Source organism: Andrographis paniculata, unplaced genomic scaffold (assembly GCF_009805555.1).
Source record: "Andrographis paniculata isolate CXL003 unplaced genomic scaffold, ASM980555v1 Contig79END, whole genome shotgun sequence".
NCBI classification, from domain to species: Eukaryota; Viridiplantae; Streptophyta; class Magnoliopsida; order Lamiales; family Acanthaceae; genus Andrographis; species Andrographis paniculata.
This window is the reverse complement of record NW_026137616.1, coordinates 2,127,291-2,145,724: the sequence shown is the minus strand read 5'-3', so window position 1 is coordinate 2,145,724 and position 18,434 is coordinate 2,127,291. Positions and strand designations below refer to the sequence as shown.

The following is an 18,434-nucleotide window of genomic DNA, read 5'->3' as shown; positions in this document are numbered from 1 at the left end:
TTACTTTTGGTGCGATATTTAAGAAATAATAGTATTTTAATTATAATGGGTAATTAAAAGTAGTAAAATTACATTTTTACCCTTGTTTTTTGGTGTAAAAGTAACGATGTGATGTAAATTAAGGGTATTTGTGAAAAAAAACGAGATACTTAATGAAACATTTACTTTGTAATTGAACGTCCCAAAATAAAAATATGTATACTTTCTAACTTGACGGATGGAGTATTTGCTTGTAAATTTTTACAAATTTTTAATTATTCCTACAAATTAACATAAATTTATATTTCTTTATATTCGAACAGAGATTATTGCCATTGAATACACATTTCATCACATTACATTATAAACATCAGTCTTTATATATACATCTTATTCGGATGCATAATTAATTTGATTTTAAAAACTAATAATTAAATAATTAATCTGTCCACCTGCCACCTATTTCTTCTTCTTCCCCACTCCTCTTATTCTTCTCTTTGTATTTCTTCTCCTTAGAAATCTTCTCACATGATAGACTTCATTTACAACTGTTATCTATATCTATCTTTGAAAAAGAAAAAAGTTAAAAGAAATAAATTATTTAATCAACCTACCATAAAAAAAAAATAATAATAATAATAATAATAAAAATTACAGAAATAAATACAATTTTTTCTATGTAGTCATATAGAAGGAATTTACCCATCCTCCAAAAGAAAATTTTATTAAAGTTAAAACTTCAAATTTGAAGTTAAAACTATAAAAATAAGGTAGTAGAAGATAATAAACACAAAATATTGATAAATGTGCGTTTTTAGATATTGCATTACATAATATTTCAATTACATTATAATTTTTTCATTATTAGAAAATCCTTTATATAATAAATGATTAACTAACTTTTTTATTTACATTACACTATTGAAAATAAGATCAAAATATGTGTCAATATTAATACGAATATTATATTGAAATACGATGCTTATTTAGAACATAAAAATTATTATCATAACAAACAAATTTAGAAAAGTAAAGTAGTTATACAAAGATGTGATATTCAAAATTAAAATACTTTGTAAATTAATAGCCCATATACCATAGAAAAAAAAAATTAAAATTTTTTTATTAAAAAAATTTAAAACAGAAAATTCATAATCTTTTAAAATAAAAGTTTACATAAAAAAGATCATAAAAATCATGCCGTTATGTCCCTTGGTTCTTTTTCCTTTCCCTTTTTTTTTTTTAAATTCTTTTTTGTCCCAACTGCCACACATATAAGAGAAAACCCAAGTTAGTTAATTTTTTCATCTTTTCTCCTCTTGAACTGGTGTCGAGATTGTTGGTATTCCACTGTCGCGGTTACTCGATATATTTTTATCAGTAAATAGTTTCCGTATAAATAAATAATTTATTCTTAGAGTCGACGGAAAAACTTCAATTTGGCATCATTTCCTACAAATAAAAATTACATTGCAAGTTCAATTTATATTAGAAACATTATAACAATTTATTTCAAATCCTTTGAATTTATCGAACAAACCTCATATGCAAAAATACAAATAAATTAATAGCAAAAAAAACTAATCAAATAAACCCAAAATACTATAATACCAAAATTAAAATGAAATTATTACTAATCAAACTAAAGGCATAATCTGAATATTTAGGAAAAACAAAACCAAATAGAACCTTGAGATTAAATTCAGGCATAGTGACTTCCTGTTTCGTCTTCTTCGTTCAACCGATAGAAGAAATTGAATCGACCGACAATGATTCTAAAGCCAATTCCGCCGACGATTCCACCGACGGCCTTGACTGTGACGGCTCAGCTCCGGCTCAGCATCAACAACTCAAGGCAGCAGGAGAACGGCGGCGACATGATCTTCACTGGACCAACCCTGGGCTCGTGATGGACAGAATAACGGCGGCTCGGAGTAGCAGCTGCTCCTCCTGTCTTCTCCAACGAACGGCGACGACCAGCTCCGGCGATTCCTTCTTTCACTCGATTTTTCCTCTGATCATCACACTGGCGAGAAGACAGCGGTTTTCGGCTAAGCCCCATGGTGCGCGATGGCCTATGGTAACCACGTTTGAAGTAGGTGAAGGTCGGCATTTTCACACTAAGCCACAATCACACTAAGCCACAACAGCAACTGGAATCGGTCATCTGAAAGGCCTTTTAAGTCGCCGGAAAACTCACCGGAATCTCTCGGCTTTTCACTCACAGCACTTTACCTTTCATTGATTGTGCTCCCAACTGCAATAAACCTCAAATTGTCTGAGCAATCCAGGGTTGAATAAATAGATAGATATATAAATTTTTTGTGAATCGAAAGATTGCATCGAAAAATCAAAGGTTGCATTAGAAAATCAAAGAAAATGAAAAGCCACAAAGCGTGCAAGAATTGCACACAATTATTATTTTTTTATCATTATTTTTATACATTTAATGTAAAATCTAATGCATATTAACAATTACACAATTGAATTATACCAATATTATTATTATTATTATTATTATTATTATTATTAATGTATCCAGAATATGTATAGAATACTATAATTTATAAATATTTTTAGTCAAAAGAAAATTCAGGTTAAATAAATTATATAGAGAGACTATGTATATACTATATATATATATATATTTATATAAGATAGTAATTAATTTTAAATTTGTTATGAACTATTTATGCAATTCTTTCATTAAAAAATTTTATTAAATAAAATACAATCATTGTATAAAATATAATTTTATAATAGCAATTATTTTAATTCTATTTATAATGACATTTATATGTCGTATATACATATTTATTTTAATTTTAATTTTTTAAAAATATGTATAATTCATTAATGGTAATTTAATTTATAAATATATTAACACATACTATATAAAATAATAATTTACAATTTACACATATACAATAAAATCTATCTCAATATTTATAATATTATTTATTTATTAACATATTAGAAAATTGTCACATATATCTTTTACACATGCATGTACATATATTTATAATGGTTGATATATAAAAAAAAAAAATATTATTAAATTATTAGAATTAAATTATTAGAATTCTATCTAATATATTAAGTATTTAAAAATAATCATTAAAATAAATATATAACAATTATTATATATAATTCATATGATATTATAGGAGCTCATTGTGGGGTCTATTGGTGCAAAAAACTTGAATTTTTTTAGCAATTTTGTATTTCTTTTAAAATAATTTGATTGATAGGAATATATGATATTATAGGAGCTCATTATGGGGTCCATTGGTGCAAAAAACTTGAATTTTTTAGCAATTTTGCATTTTTTTTAAAAATAATTTGATTGGCCATTATTTTTTATTATGATTATAAAAATATGAATCATATATAATAATTGTTATATATATTTATTTTAATGGTTATTTTTAAATGTATATCGTATATCATATCATATATATCTATATATTTTAACTGATTGTAAGCTCCACTTTAACAAAAAGCATAAAATAAAAGAGTTTTTGCATTTTTTTATAAAATTTTTGATTGATTAATACATTTGATTGACATATATATATTTATGCAATCTTATATATATTATATATATATATATTTGAACTTCATTATGAGTTTTATTACAATATAAAATAAAAATTTCTACCTATTTAATGAATATGTTTATAGGTATATGTATATATCGTATTAATATATAAGTGTGAAAAAAAAAAAAAAAATTCATATGCATGAAATTTGAATTTAAAAGAAAAATAAAAATTGTAATTATTTATTTTTTCATTTTTTTAATTGGATATGATATTTGATTAGTCATTGTATTTATTTTTAATTTTTTTTTTAAAGTTTTTATTTGTTATAATATCTGTTTGAATATAATTTTAAAGAATTTTGAATATCTTTTTATTTATTTAATATATGTTTTAAACTAATTATTATTGTAATAATTTTTATATGGATATATATTGTATTAATATATTTATATATGTGAAAAAGGATGAATAATACTCCCTCCGTCCCATGTAACATGGGTCTATTACTGTAGACACAAAAATTTAGGTAAAGTATAATTAATAAGCAATTAAGAAATGTATTAGAAAAAATAATTATTATTTAATAAAAATAATTATAGATTAAGATTAAGATAACTAAATAGTTTAATTAAGATTAAAAAAATTTAAATTTAAATTTTAAAATACGATTAAAGTGTATAATTAATTTTTCAAGAAAGGAAATGACAAATTACATGGGACGGACGAAAATAGAAAATAGGGACAAATTATGTGGGACTGAGGGAGTATTTATTATAGATAATTAATTATACTGAGTGTTTATATAAATGACATAATATATATATATATATATTTTTGTAATCTTCAATTTATTTAAAACAGTGCAGAAATTCGAAGTGTTTGTTATGGAAAAGAGAAAACCATGATTATAATTTTATTGGAAGTTGAAACGTTTTTTTAAAAAATTATTTTACAAAATAAAACTAGCAAATTAATTAGTGATTATAAATATCTTTTTTATGTACAGATCTCATCGGCCAATTCCATTGAATGCTACACCAAAGCCATCTCCATCAACCGCGCCGTCGAAATTTTCTGCCGTCAAGACCCTTAGCGCAGGGAGAACCCCGATCAAACTCACCAGGCTCATTCCTGCCGATGTCACCGCCTGTGCGAATGTTACCGAGGTCGGTTAGGCCGATATTGTTGCCGAATTGAGCAGTTCAGGTTCTCTCCTTGGTTGTCGGTAGTCATGTCCTTACTCTACGGGCAACAGCTTTGAACAGCCTGATCGTGTGCAATTCTATTGTTATCGAAGTAATTAATGCTCTCCGATGATGTGTAAATTTCATGTGTATATAATATTTTTTGTAACACTTTTGTAGCAGTTTGTTTGCTTTTTTTTTAGTATAGTTTGATTTGTTGCAGCTATGAATTAACTAACATCGTACTGAATGTTTTTTTGGTTTATTGACATCTTTCTCTCTTATTTGATTTTGTTCTGACTTTATCTAAAAATATGAATTATGTAGTAAAATACAGTATAAAATATACTCTAATTTATCTTGGTTCATTTTCTGGAAATAACTATGACTATCAATCTGCATGAAGAATGAAGATAATGAAAGAAGTATGGCAGTGAAATTGAAAATAAGTGGAAAAGATTTTTAGTTTTTAATAATCAGTTATTTTGTTAAATTTAAAATTTAGCATTATTTTATAATTTATTTTTGTTTTATATTTTTTTAATAAAATTTATTACTGATAAATAACATATAGCATAACAATATACGTTTATGAAATTAAACCATAACTCAATTAATTTTAAAGATTTTATAAGCCACTCTCAATTTAATATATACATTATAAATTTACTACTAGCGTTTAAACCCGTGTTGTGCACAAGATTATTATAATTAAATTTAATTGCTATATCATTTTTATTTAATTTTATAAATATTTCAAATAAATAAAAAAATATTTATATATATCTTTAATTAAAAATATATAAAAATAAATTATTTTTTAATTATAATTATATTGTTAATAATTTACCAAAGAAAATTTGCAAAAGAAGAATTGATCATATTAACTATAAAATACATACTATTAAATTATCTATACAAAAGCTATACTAAAAATAAAAGTTATAAAATTAAAGTATTTTATTATATTTTTTAAAATTTATTGTACAAAATTATAATATATTATCTAAAAGGGGAAAAAATTAAGTTAAAAAATGTGAAATATTAATTTCAATTTTTTTATAATTTTTAAATTATTATTTTATATGACATGATCTACATAATCTATCAAATATTATTTCTAATAAATAAATAATATTTTCCATAAAGTTACCTAAATATAATAATTAGTTAGTAAAATAATACAGTAGATTAAAGTAATTAATAAAAAAATATATAAAGCAAACTTATAAAAATATAGATAAAATAAAATTATAATATCAAACTATCAATATTTATAACTATAATTATAATTACTCTAAAACATATTAAAGACATAAATATCTATAGAGTAAAAAAATTATAATTCAAAGATAATTATGACCGTGCAGACAGTCTTTTTTATAATGTGAAGACCCGCAGTCGTTACCCGAAAGTGTATACTGGACAAACGTTCGGCTAAATTTAATGCCCTACAAATTAGGCTAAGCAAGTCACTACTATACAAATACAATTATTTTATGCCTATGGATCATGGTGCTTGATATATTTCATACCATACTTAACATTATAAAAATTCTTTTATATTAATATATCATTTAAATATATTTAAAATATAATTATGATAATAATATTTGAATAATCGTCACAACCGCAAAGAATAAACCATTGGCATACGATCTGTGCTGTTAATTATTTGTAGCAACTTCGTACTGCCGTGATGTTCTCATAATTTTTTATTTTATCCTGAAGTAATTTTTTGTTTAGATAATATTTGATAATCAAATTATCATTTTTTTTATTAATAGACATTATATTAAAATATATATTTTTTCATTCTATATACATTGTTCGTACTTTTTATTTTGTCTGTTACATATAATTTGTCATTTAAAAAAATATAATTATATTTTTAAATTTAATAATTTATAATTTTTAAATTTTAATGAAATTATTATTTATTTTAATAATAATCTAAAAATAATAAACTTCTTAGCTATTTACTAATTATAATTCATAAAAAAATAAGGAAATAAAAATTAGTAAATAATTATAATGACATTTATTTTGGTATTGGTATATAATTATTTTTACTAAAATAAAAAATAGATACTTTGAATTTTTTTTTTGAATGACAAAGTCCCATAAATTAATAAAATTACTCAAAAAAATATAGAAAATTAATTTTAAATTAGATATTGTATTAACACAATGTTTTGTTCCTTTAAAGTATGAAACCAAATGAAATAAATTTCTAATTTTATTTGATCTATATGAGTTGTTTATTATTATTAGGTTTGTTTGTTTAGTTTTTTGATCTAAAATTATTTTATATGAAATATAAATAATTGTATAATTAATATAAATAATAATATTTTATATTAAATATTAATTTTTGTAAAAAAATAATATATTGAGAATGGTGTAAGAAAATTAAATGAATAAAAAATAGAATTATTTAAATAGAATGAAGAATTTTTATTTTAATTTAAAATATTATATTGAATATCTATTTATTTTATATTAAATATTATTATAATATTATAGTATTATTTTAGTTATATTATATATTTTATTTCAAATATATAAAATAAATCATAATTTTTTATTATTAGATATTTAGTTTTTATAATTTATGATTAAATAATACTTCATGTGTTATTCAATTGTATGTTCATTTGACCAAGTACAAATTTTTTAAAATATATATAAAAATAATATTTTATACTTTTTAGGATACAGAAAAAGTAAAAAAAAAAATTGCTATTTTTTTATTAAACAATGAATCGAAATAAATTTAGATGACAACCGAAAAAAAAAATAAATTAATATTGTCTTTTTAAAAATATTTAGCCATTGTTATTTATTTAATTATTATCTTTTATAAAAATTTAATATTCTTAAACTTATCAAAATATTAAAATACATGAAAAATAAACATAAAATCTAATAAAAATAATTTTAATAATATATTTTAAAATAAATTGTAAAAATTAATATACAGTATTTACATTTTTTTTTTTATCGATTTCACCGTGCGTAGCATGGGTCTCCCGCTAGTTTATATTAATCTGTAGGAATAATTAAAAATTTGTAAAAATTTACAAGCAAATACTCTCTCCGTCCAGTTAGAAAGTATACATATTTTTATTTTGGGATGTTCAATTACAAAATAAATATTTCATTAAATACCTCACTTTTTTTCACAAATACCCTTAGTTTACATCACATCATCACTTTTACATAAAAAAAACAAAGGTAAAAATATAATTTTACTACTTTTAATTACCCACTCGTTAATGTATCGTGCGCATAGCACGTGTTTTCCCGCTAATATATATATAAATAAATCCAGCTAAGAGCATTTGTTTCTCTCTCTTAGTGTTTCCATTCCTTGTTTCAAACAAACACACCATCCATCAATCTCAGCCCTTCGTTTCCAATCCACGTCATCGATCCGTGAGGTTGTGATCGAACGGCTGTGGATTGCTTGATCGAGGATCACGCTTTATCTCCTCCGTCAATCTAACCCTACCGCGGTCAAACATAACTCAACCCTAACTCATCTAACTCGACCGTGACTCACCTCTGGTATGTATAGCGAGAGAGGCAGAGCTTTTGTAGAGAGAGAACGTGGGAGAGAGGGGATAAGCATCCTGTTTCTAGGGTTTTAAGCGTTTCCTTGACGAATTTTGTCGGTGAAGGCGTTGATTGTGTAGGTATTTGTATGCGTGTTGGTTAGGGGGAAAGAGTTTGGGGAGTGATGGATGAGATCTGGGAGAGGGCGGTGGAGACGGCATTGGATGGCCAGACCAACGCCGATTTGGTCCGGACGTTGACGCTTGACAGCATGGTGAAGTGCGTCCATGGCCGTTTGCCTCAGCCGTCGATTTTCGAGAAGTTTAAAAATTTGCAGCATCTGTCGATGGCCAATATCGGTGTATCGTCGCTGGAGCAGTTCCCTCGCCTCCGTAATTTGCAGAAGCTTAACCTGTCGGACAACAGGATCACCGGAGGGCTTGAATATTTGGTCGAGGCGGGGCTTGAATCGCTGCGGGACCTTGATTTATCGAATAACCGTATTTCGGAGATTGACGACTTGAGACCATTGGCGCAGCTGCGATTGGTGTCTCTAGATCTCTACGAGTGTCCGGTTACGCGAGTTAAGGACTATCGATCTCGTGTGTTCGGCTTGATTGGATCGTTGAAATATTTGGATAAGATGGACGCGGAGGAGAACGAGAGGCTGGAATCGGATGACGATGAGGAAGATGAGGAGGAGGAGGAGGAGGATCCGGAGAGTGGAGAGATCGACGGTGAGGATCATTTGTCAAGGCCGAATAACTGGGAGCGAGCAGGTAGCGAGGGAGTTGTGGACGTTGATGATGATGAGGAGAGCGATGCCAATGAGAAAGAACCAGAGATTTCCCGAGGAGTTAATGGGATAGCCACCAGTGGCAATTCCCATCACCATTCTAACGGATTTAGAGTGGAGCCTGTTGGTGGAGAGGAGGATGAAGATGATGGAGAAGAGGATGATGATGACGATGGGGAAGAAGAGGATGATTTAGTCGATGAAGTAGACGAAGACGTGGTGGAAGTTCATGAGATTAACGATAGTGATGATGGGGAAGATGGGTTGGATGATGACGATGACGTGGATGATGATGAGGATGAGGAGGAAGAAGAGGTGGACAATGATGAGAGGGATTTTGAGGAGCCTGGAAGTGCAGGGAAGTTGCCTAGCACGGAGGGAGAAATTGATGGTCACGAACAGGGAGAGGATGATGCGGATGAGGATGATGATGGGGAGACGGGGGAAGAGGAACAGGCTGTTGAGGAGGATGCTGAATTTGAGGACGATGAAAGGGCTGAGGATGAGGTGATAATCCACATGCGTTTGAAACAACAAAACATCACTTGTGAAGTATCTGATTTTTTGTCCAAAATGTGCTTTTATATGGTTTCTTGTTTGATAATTGAATATCTGATCCTTTTTTTGACAAATTTTTTTAATATAGCTATACATGGTATGGTATTTTTGGTATACTAAGAGTTTATTTTGTGTTCTAGTTGTTTGTTCTTGATTTTTCACGTGCTTCAGGTTTCATAAGTCATAAAATTTTGAATTGTGTTTTCTAGTTTAACGTTTTTAATTGGTATACTGAAGTATTGAATTCTTTGATGATTTTTTTGTGACTGCACCTGTTTCAAGTGAATTATCTTGCTCCTTGGTTGACTGGTTGAGTTATTTTGTCTGCTGTTTATGTATACCAATTTTTCATGGTTGCAATTGATCTGGTGTGTGGATTACTGAAGTTTTTTACTTTGAAACAAGAACAGCCATGTTTCAAAGCCCGGCATTTTTAATGAGCTGCTGGTGTTATGTTTTTTTGTGTTTTTCCCCTAACCAGAAAATGAATTATTAATAGAAGTTTATTTATTTTCCTCAGTAGTACGTGGCAAAAAATATTTCTATTTTTTGGTAATGCTCATCTGCTTTATAATCCCTTGTTATTTATGTAAAAGTCAATGAGATTCAAGCTTTTGAATATGTGTTTTCTCTTGAATGAGACAATTGTTACCACTCTTTTGCTGATACTGAAATTTAGTCAACTTTCCTATTTTTGTGACTATGAGGTTTAAAAATAGTAGATTTTCTTGTATTTATTGGCTCTGTGATTTAGGGTTCAACTGTTAATTATATGGTTCAGGAATGTGCTAACTTATTTATATGTTTTATCAGTTTTGTTATGGCTAAAATCCTCCTTGTTAGTGGTTGGATTACTCAGATTTTTCTGCTTATTCATGGTCTGTCTGCTTTCAAATGTAGAAGCCTCATGTTTATTATGTCTTCCATTGAATTTATTTTCTAGAGCTTTGGTAGATTGAATTTATTTTCTTTTTTTGCATGAAGTTTGTTGATATAGTTAGAGTATTTGAAATTATTCCATGTCTTGCTAATTTTTTACTCAATTAACTCCAGGAAGATGAATTCGGTGGCTCTGAGTACCTGGTTCAGCCGGTGAGACGCCCAGAACCAGAATTGGTAGGTAGTGACATGGGCGAAGGTGAAGATCCCGAACTCGAGGAAGAAGACATCGAAGGCGAGGACGAAGACGAAGATGATGAAGATGGTGAAGTCCAGGAAGTGCTTCCATCTTCTTCCAACAAGAGAAAAAGAAGCAACAGCGACGATGACGATGACGACGAGGATGGTAACAGCGATGAAGAAGACATTGTGCAGAACAACAAATCCTCAAAGCGGCAGTAGGAACAAAAAAAAGAGAAGAAGAAACTATGGCGCCAGTGGTAAAGTAGTTTCGATTCGATTCCATTCGATTCCATTCTGAAAACAAAAATGGTGGGAAAGAAATGAAAAGGGAAGAGTTTAAAAAATAATTAGTTTGGGTGGGGTGTTTGTGTTTTGGAGGGAAATAGCCTGACTTGACTGATTATGTGGTGTGTGAGAGATGGGACAGTACAAAAATGTTTAAAAGTTAGTTATCTTAGTTACATTTCCCGCTATATATATGGTCTGGTCTGTCTTTCTGTGATTTTCAAATGGCAGTTGTGTTGTGAGTCGAGTCGAGTTGGTTGGTTGGTTGGTTGGTTCAACTCGCGCCCTCACTCACCAACTTATCTATCATCTTATATGCCAGTATATTATTCTAATTTGTTTGTTTATTTATTTATTTATTTGGTGATTGCATGGATTGCCTTGCCTTGCTATTTTGGGTCTTTTATTTACTATTTACGCATTGATTTTATTAGTGTGGGTTTTGCAGGTGGCTGGGCTAGCCGCCAGCCGACTGAGCCTTTCATTGTGAGTGAGCGAACAAGTGGCTGAGTCCATTGTATTGATGCGATGCATGGTTAAACGGCGACGTTTCTTGTTTTGGGATGGAAGGCAAGCAATTTTTGGATGTCGTCACTACTCTTAGTAGCGCTTTCTTGTGCCTCTGAGTAACGCTTTTTGTGAATCGGAATTCGGAGGCTATCAAGTGGTCCCCCTAGTTAATTTTAAGAAGATGACATTAATAATAATAATAATAATAATAATCATAATATCCTATTTTCAAAGATGAGACGAGATTTGGCAAAGTATACTGTTAATTTTTTAAAGATATATGTTTTATTTTATAAATATATTTATTGGTTTATTTAATTAATTTCAATTAATTTTGTTTAAATAAAAAAGAAAAAAGAAAAGAAGATGATAAAATTATGTCGGGCTTTCACATTGCAAACTACTTTAACACAAATTTTCTAAAATTTTAATCTGATTTTTTGTTTTTTTTCTGAAAAAAATAAAATATTTCATTATATATTAGTATTTATTTTAATATCAAAATCCAAATTAATTTTTTCCACTTGGTATAAAGCAACGAAAGAGCCATAGAGCCAGCCTCACGTTAATTGGTAAAAATTTTAATGGCTCCCAGACGCACCATCCTTTTTGCAATTTCGATCGCAGGGTACGCATTTACGCATTTCATTCTTCAATTCTCCATCATCCTCATCACCATTGTGTTTCTTCCACGTGATCAATCTGTTGTTTGATTTTGCAGGGAACGGCGGCCATGGTCGTCTTCTCCGCATCGTAATTACTCCTTTTTTCCCTGAATTGGACAACAGAGAGCACTAAACAATCGGAATACGTAGGGCACCGGTTACGGCTACGGCGTCGTTCCGTCCTCCATCTGAGCGGCGCCAATCCATGAATGGCGGTTCCTTATTCTCCTGAAATCACACCGTCTTCCAATTATTCTCCGGCAGCCTCTTCGCCGATCAAATTTTCCTTCGCTTTGGCAGATCCTTCTCCGTCGTCAGTTAAGTGCAACTCGCCGTCAGAAAATGCTCCCCAACCGGAATCCCCACCCCCGCCGCCGCGCACGCACGTGCCAAATACCGGCGCGGCCATAATCGCCGGAATTGTTGGCGGCGCAGCGGTGGTTGCCGCCGTCGCCGCTTGCCTTTTCTGGTTGTTCATGTACAGAAGAAGAAGCTGGAGTCAAAACGACGACGTACCGCCTCATTACCTAGATCCAGAACGCCCTCCCAAAGGTCCATTCTAAATTTTATATTTTCAATTATTAATACCACATCAAATACATATTTTTTTCTACCCCATCCCATTCAGTTCTAAATGTCCAATTTACTTTTGAATGTTAATTATTATATGAAAACTTAATACAAAATAAGAAGAAAAAAAACACTATTATAATGATAATTTTGCAAAAAAAATTATATAATAAGAATATTTTTAATGTTAAGCACAATAATGCAAAAACATAAATGAGACTCTGAGAGTAGGACATACGGGTATAATATACTATTATTTTTTGACAGTTGGATTTAAATAGTAATAATTTTGAATTTGAGTAGTTATATGATGTGATATAAATATGTATTAATGTGATGTTTTGAATATAAAATTAATTTTTAGTATAATATAAAAATATAAAATAGACGTTTGATTTAATATTTTTTATAAAAGAATAAATTGATGAATAATAAATTTTGAAAAAAATCTTTGGAACGAACACACCCTTAAATTCATATTATAAATTCAAATAGGCGACAGCCGATGGAATGAACCGGGAAAAAATAGTCCGGAGCCATCGGAACCAATGACAAGCTCCCCGCCATCCCCTGGAAGCCTTATCAGCCTGTCATCGAGCTTCTCCGGCCATTCACCGAAGCAGCCTGTGCGGCAATTCACCTACGAGGAGTTGGCGATAGCGACAAACGGATTCTCCGAGTTAAATTTGTTAGGACAGGGCATGTTCGGGGACGTGTACAAAGGCATATTGTCCGATGGGAGCTTGAGGGAGGTGGCGGTGAAGAGGCTCAACTCCGGCGACGGTGGCGACCGGGAATTCCAATCGGAGGTGGAAAATATCGGCAGCGCCCATCACCGGCACATTGTGTCCCTCGTTGGCTATTGCATCGGAAATGGCCAAAAAATGCTTGTCTACCATTTTATTCCGAACAATAATCTTGAATGTCATCTACATGGTAATATTTTCGATACTTATCATTTAAATTTTTTTATTTATATATTTAAGTATAAAATTTGAAAAATCAAATAATGTATAATTTTGTTATTTTCATACGATGCAGAAAAAGGACAACCGCCGATGGATTGGACGAAGAAAGTTCGTGTAGCGGCGGGATTGGCTAAAGGGCTTGCCTACCTACATCGTATATGTAAATTATAATGTTTAAAAATATGTTTATTTTCGAACGATAGTTACTGTACTGAATTTTATATTATTACAGGTCATCCTGCAATAATTCACGGTGATGTTAAAGCTACGAATATCTTTCTTGACGGTGATTTTGAAGCTATGGTATGTTAATATAAAAGTGAAGTACCAAATATTTCAATTTAAGTATATACCAGTGCATGTTATTAATTTATATGTTGTAACATTTAATTTTGAATTTTTTATGTACTTAGGTAGGAGACTTTGGTCTGGCTAAGCTTTTGTCAGCAGATACCATGGGAACATCTGGGTAAGTTATTAAATAGTATAATTTAAATAAAGGTTAATGTAATATTTTAAATATAAAATTATTTTTTGATATAATAATAAAAACAATACTATTTGATTAAATAATTTTTAATAAAAGTTAAAAAATAATCATTAAAATTTAAGGAAACCTACAATCTAGTACAGCTACAGTATCATAAATATTTAATACAGTGTATAATTTATGAGCATAATTGCAAATTAAAATTAGAAAAATACAAAATTTGAGAATATTATCACTTTAAAAAAATAAAATAAAATTGTTAGAAATTTTGAGAAAAAATAAGAAAATTATTTTATTGATATATTGGGTAATATAAATCTAAGTAAAATCAAATATAAATATAAATTTAGTAAATATAAAATTTAATATCTAAAATATTTTAATAAAAATAAAATTAAACATGAATTATTATTATTAACAGGTATTTGGCTCCCGAGCGCGCGGGTGGTGGAAAACTAACAAAGGAATCCGATGTTTTCTCGTTCGGAGTTGTTCTTTTGGAGCTTATAACTGGCCGGAGAGCTGTGGACTCCGACGGCAATTACCTAGTCGAATGGGTATGTATACATACATATATATATATATATATATAAATAAAACGATGACAAAAATGAAATTATTAATGAAATAATGTTAGGCGAGGCCAATTTTAGTAAAAGCATTGGAGGAGAAGGATTTTGATGAGATGATAGATTCAAGAGTGGGAAGCAATTACAATGTGCATGAGTTGGAGGTCATGGCTACATGCGCTGCAGCTTGTATACATCATTCCGACAAACGGCGCCCTAAAATGACCCAGGTTATTTATATATTTAATTAATTTAATCCACATATTATTATTATTATTATTATTATTATTATTATTATTATTATTATTATTATTGTTGCTTTTTGCTAAATATAATCTCGATCCTAACATTCTAATTCTAATCCTTAATTGTAGACTTGTTTGGTAGATTTTGATAGATTTCTACTGTTCATACAAATTTTTTTCCTCAAAAATATCAAATCAAAAACTCATATTTCATGTCCCGTAAGGAATGGCCCGATAGTGTGGGGTTGAACTTGTGACCCATGAGGTCATGGGTTCAAACCTCACACCTAATGTGACTTACCGGCTGGGGCTTACTATTCAAAAACACACCCTTAGTGTGTTTAGTTGATATGTATATATGTATATATATATATTAATTATAATTTGGATGTTATATTTGTGAAACACAATTATACTTTTCCGTCTCAATTCAAAGTATATTTTTTACTATTTTCGTCAATTTCATTCAAAAGTAATATTTTTATATTTTTTTTAAAAAATAATTATATTCTAATAATACTAAAATACATTTATTTTACTTAAATTACAAATATACAATTATAAAGTAAAAAAGCAAAAATATCAAAATTTCTTACATATTTTCACTAACTAATAAAATAATATTATTTTTTTAGTATATTACAAAACTTCAAAGAGTACATTTAAATTAGTACGGAAGAAGTGTATTTTAATAGTAAATTACGAGGGTAACAAATGGCCAAATTACACATTATGCTTGAATAGTAAATTATGAGGGTAACAAATGGCCAAATTACACATTATGCTTGTCATGCAAACTTTAGGGTGTGTTTGTCTGAGAGTTTGGATTTTGAGTTGGGATTTGAATAGTAAAAATTTTAAATTTGAATAGTTGTATGATGTGATATAAACAGGTGTTGATGTAATGTTTTTAATGTAAAATTAATTTTTAGTATAATATAAAAAATAAAAAATAGGTATTTGATTTGATATTTTTTTAGAGAAATAAATTGAATGAATAGTGTATTTGGGGAAAAATCCCCCAAACAAAACTATTTTATTTTAAATAAATTTAAAGATGTTCTTCAACAAATTTACAATAAATAATCTAATTTTTTATTTTTTAAAATGATATTGATATATATAATTTTTTATTTTTGCAGATAGTCGATGCCTTAGACGACGTTTCAATAGTGAAGAATCTAAGGAAAAGCGAAGAGTGAGGACAAGGTGTAGCACGTGTTAACAAGTAGCATGCTTCTATCAGGGCAAAATTAGAAATTAATAACAATAAGTTGTAAAATAAAATGACGACAAGAATAATCAAGATTTATGTCGAATTATCTTATTTTACGTCTCGATACATAATTTAAATCCTAAACATTGTTTTGTTATATATGTTAATGGATTGTTATCCTCAAAATATTATTTTGGAGTGTTGGACCATACGGCTCGACCACTTCAACCCGTGGAGAAAAGCTAGAGGGCCTAACCGGCTTGGCTCATCCGCATGAGCTGCGGTTCGGACGGGGCAACCGATCGGTCATCAGGCCAATCGTGCCAAATTAGAGTTGAATGTATTATTTGGTAGAATAGAACAATCATGTTGCTGCCCCAATTCTATGCATATTTAGATAAATACAATTTACACGATTCATAATAAATTTACATAAAAACAGACAAAAACAACAAAGTTCTATTAATCAAACCCACGACGCCTTAGGTCACCTGCCATACATGATTCACCTAGTGTGCCTTTTCTGTCGAGCCTGGTTTTCAGAGTATTAGGTTCGACCGGGGGTTTACCCAGTGCGTATTTTCGGACAGCGGATGCAGATTCCCACGTCATAAAAAAATAAAAAATAAAAAAGAAGGAGATTTCAAATACAATATATATGGCATAACAGATTTTAATCGTTCAAACAAGTTGGCCAACCAACAACTGAATTCTCTCCAAGGTGTGTTACTATTAATAAATTACTAATACAATACTCAATATATAATTCGTAACACCGCAACAAGACCAAACAAATTTCGTAACAACAAGACAAATTATCCAACAACAATAAAATAGACAAATTTATACAGTAGCAAATAATATAAAGATATTTTTAATATTAAATATAACGACGCAAAAGTTAAATATAACCTTTAAAGACGAACAGATGAAGCACCTTTATTTTTACAATAAATACATCAAATACTTCGTGTTTTAGTTATTATGTATTTTTTTCATGTGTTAAATTAAAATAAACACAACATTTTTCCTCTAAAGTTGTAAATAGACATAATTACCCAAATTCTATATAAATAAAAAATATTCAAACTAGCCTTATTTAAATAAAATAAATAAATAATTGATTGATTATTTATTTTATATTTTATTTTAAAAATTTAGGGGTGTATTCTTCCACCAATTTAATTTTTTTTAAAAATAATTAATATATTACACACAATTATTATTTTTATATTATTTACACAATTTTCTATATCTTAAATAAAAAAAATCTCTTTAAATAATTTTACTAGAGAACAACTCAGCTCCAAAAAATAATTAAATAAATGGTTAATAAATTATTTATTTTATTAAAAGAAAATACTATTTAAGATATTTTACTATTTTTTACTTATATAAAACTTTGTATTATACATTCACGGCAAGTAAAATTTGAAAGTGTCCATCCTCTACGAGTATCCCATTGTAATTATTAGTACATATAGTTGTTGTTTTGAGAAATAATTTTAAAAAAATATTTTTTTTTATATAAATTATAGAGAATTGTATAAATAATATAAAAATAATGAATATGTATAATATACTAATATTAATATTTAAAAAAAAATACGTTAAAAAATACTAAAAAAACAATTTTTTTAGTCTCATCTTATTTATTCATTATTTCTATGTTTGTTTTTTAAAGGAACAATATTTATAAACTTTGTCATATTTTAAAATTTATAATTAATAATATTTTAATTTTAATTAAATAATTATTTATTTTAATATTAATTTATAATTAATTATATTATATAATACTTCATTCTATATCAAATTTACTACTATTATTTTTTTTAATTATTAATAAATTAATATTTAACTATTATTTTTATTCGATATTTATTTACAACAATAACTATTACATTATCTTTTTTCATTTTTTTCAATTCTAATTAAAATTTTAAAATACTCTTAAATATCATTTTACTTTCATCGTATTTTTAATAAAATATTTATTTTTTTAATTTCTAATTTTATCGGCCAAAAAAAATAATTAATTTTTAAAATTAAACATAAAATATGAAATGCAGGGAGTAAAATAATGATAAAATAAAACGTGTGCACGATTTATAGGGCAGCGTGCAAAGTATGGAATTCAAAAAGCTGTCTTTGAGTGGCATTTTAGAAATAAA

The 18,434-nt window shown here is 28.4% G+C and overlaps 2 protein-coding genes across 4 annotated transcripts; both read left to right on the top strand.

Moving 5' to 3' along the window:
- Positions 1 to 8,246: 8,246 nt before the first annotated feature.
- On the top strand, positions 8,247 to 11,791 carry LOC127240318 (acidic leucine-rich nuclear phosphoprotein 32-related protein). The gene is made up of 3 exons (XM_051258923.1): positions 8,247 to 9,569; positions 10,674 to 10,999; positions 11,476 to 11,791. The coding sequence occupies exons 1-2, from the start codon at positions 8,451 to 8,453 to the stop codon at positions 10,959 to 10,961; spliced, it is 1,407 nt and encodes a 468-aa protein (XP_051114880.1). The 5' UTR covers positions 8,247 to 8,450; the 3' UTR covers positions 10,962 to 10,999; positions 11,476 to 11,791.
- A 275-nt stretch (positions 11,792 to 12,066) lies between these two features.
- On the top strand, positions 12,067 to 16,446 carry LOC127240319 (proline-rich receptor-like protein kinase PERK1). 3 transcript variants are annotated; one of them, XM_051258925.1, is made up of 9 exons: positions 12,067 to 12,165; positions 12,259 to 12,754; positions 13,268 to 13,708; positions 13,814 to 13,894; positions 13,973 to 14,043; positions 14,154 to 14,209; positions 14,652 to 14,787; positions 14,868 to 15,029; positions 16,187 to 16,446. In XM_051258925.1, exons 2-9 carry the CDS (start codon positions 12,412 to 12,414, stop codon positions 16,244 to 16,246), a joined length of 1,350 nt encoding a protein of 449 aa, XP_051114882.1. In that variant the 5' UTR covers positions 12,067 to 12,165; positions 12,259 to 12,411; the 3' UTR covers positions 16,247 to 16,446. The 3 variants fall into 3 exon arrangements, with proteins under 3 accessions (XP_051114882.1, XP_051114881.1, XP_051114884.1); XM_051258924.1 differs by having other exon boundaries at positions 13,814 to 13,900; XM_051258927.1 differs by lacking the exon at positions 16,187 to 16,446 and having other exon boundaries at positions 13,814 to 13,900; positions 14,884 to 15,029.
- The last annotated feature ends 1,988 nt before the right edge of the window (positions 16,447 to 18,434 follow it).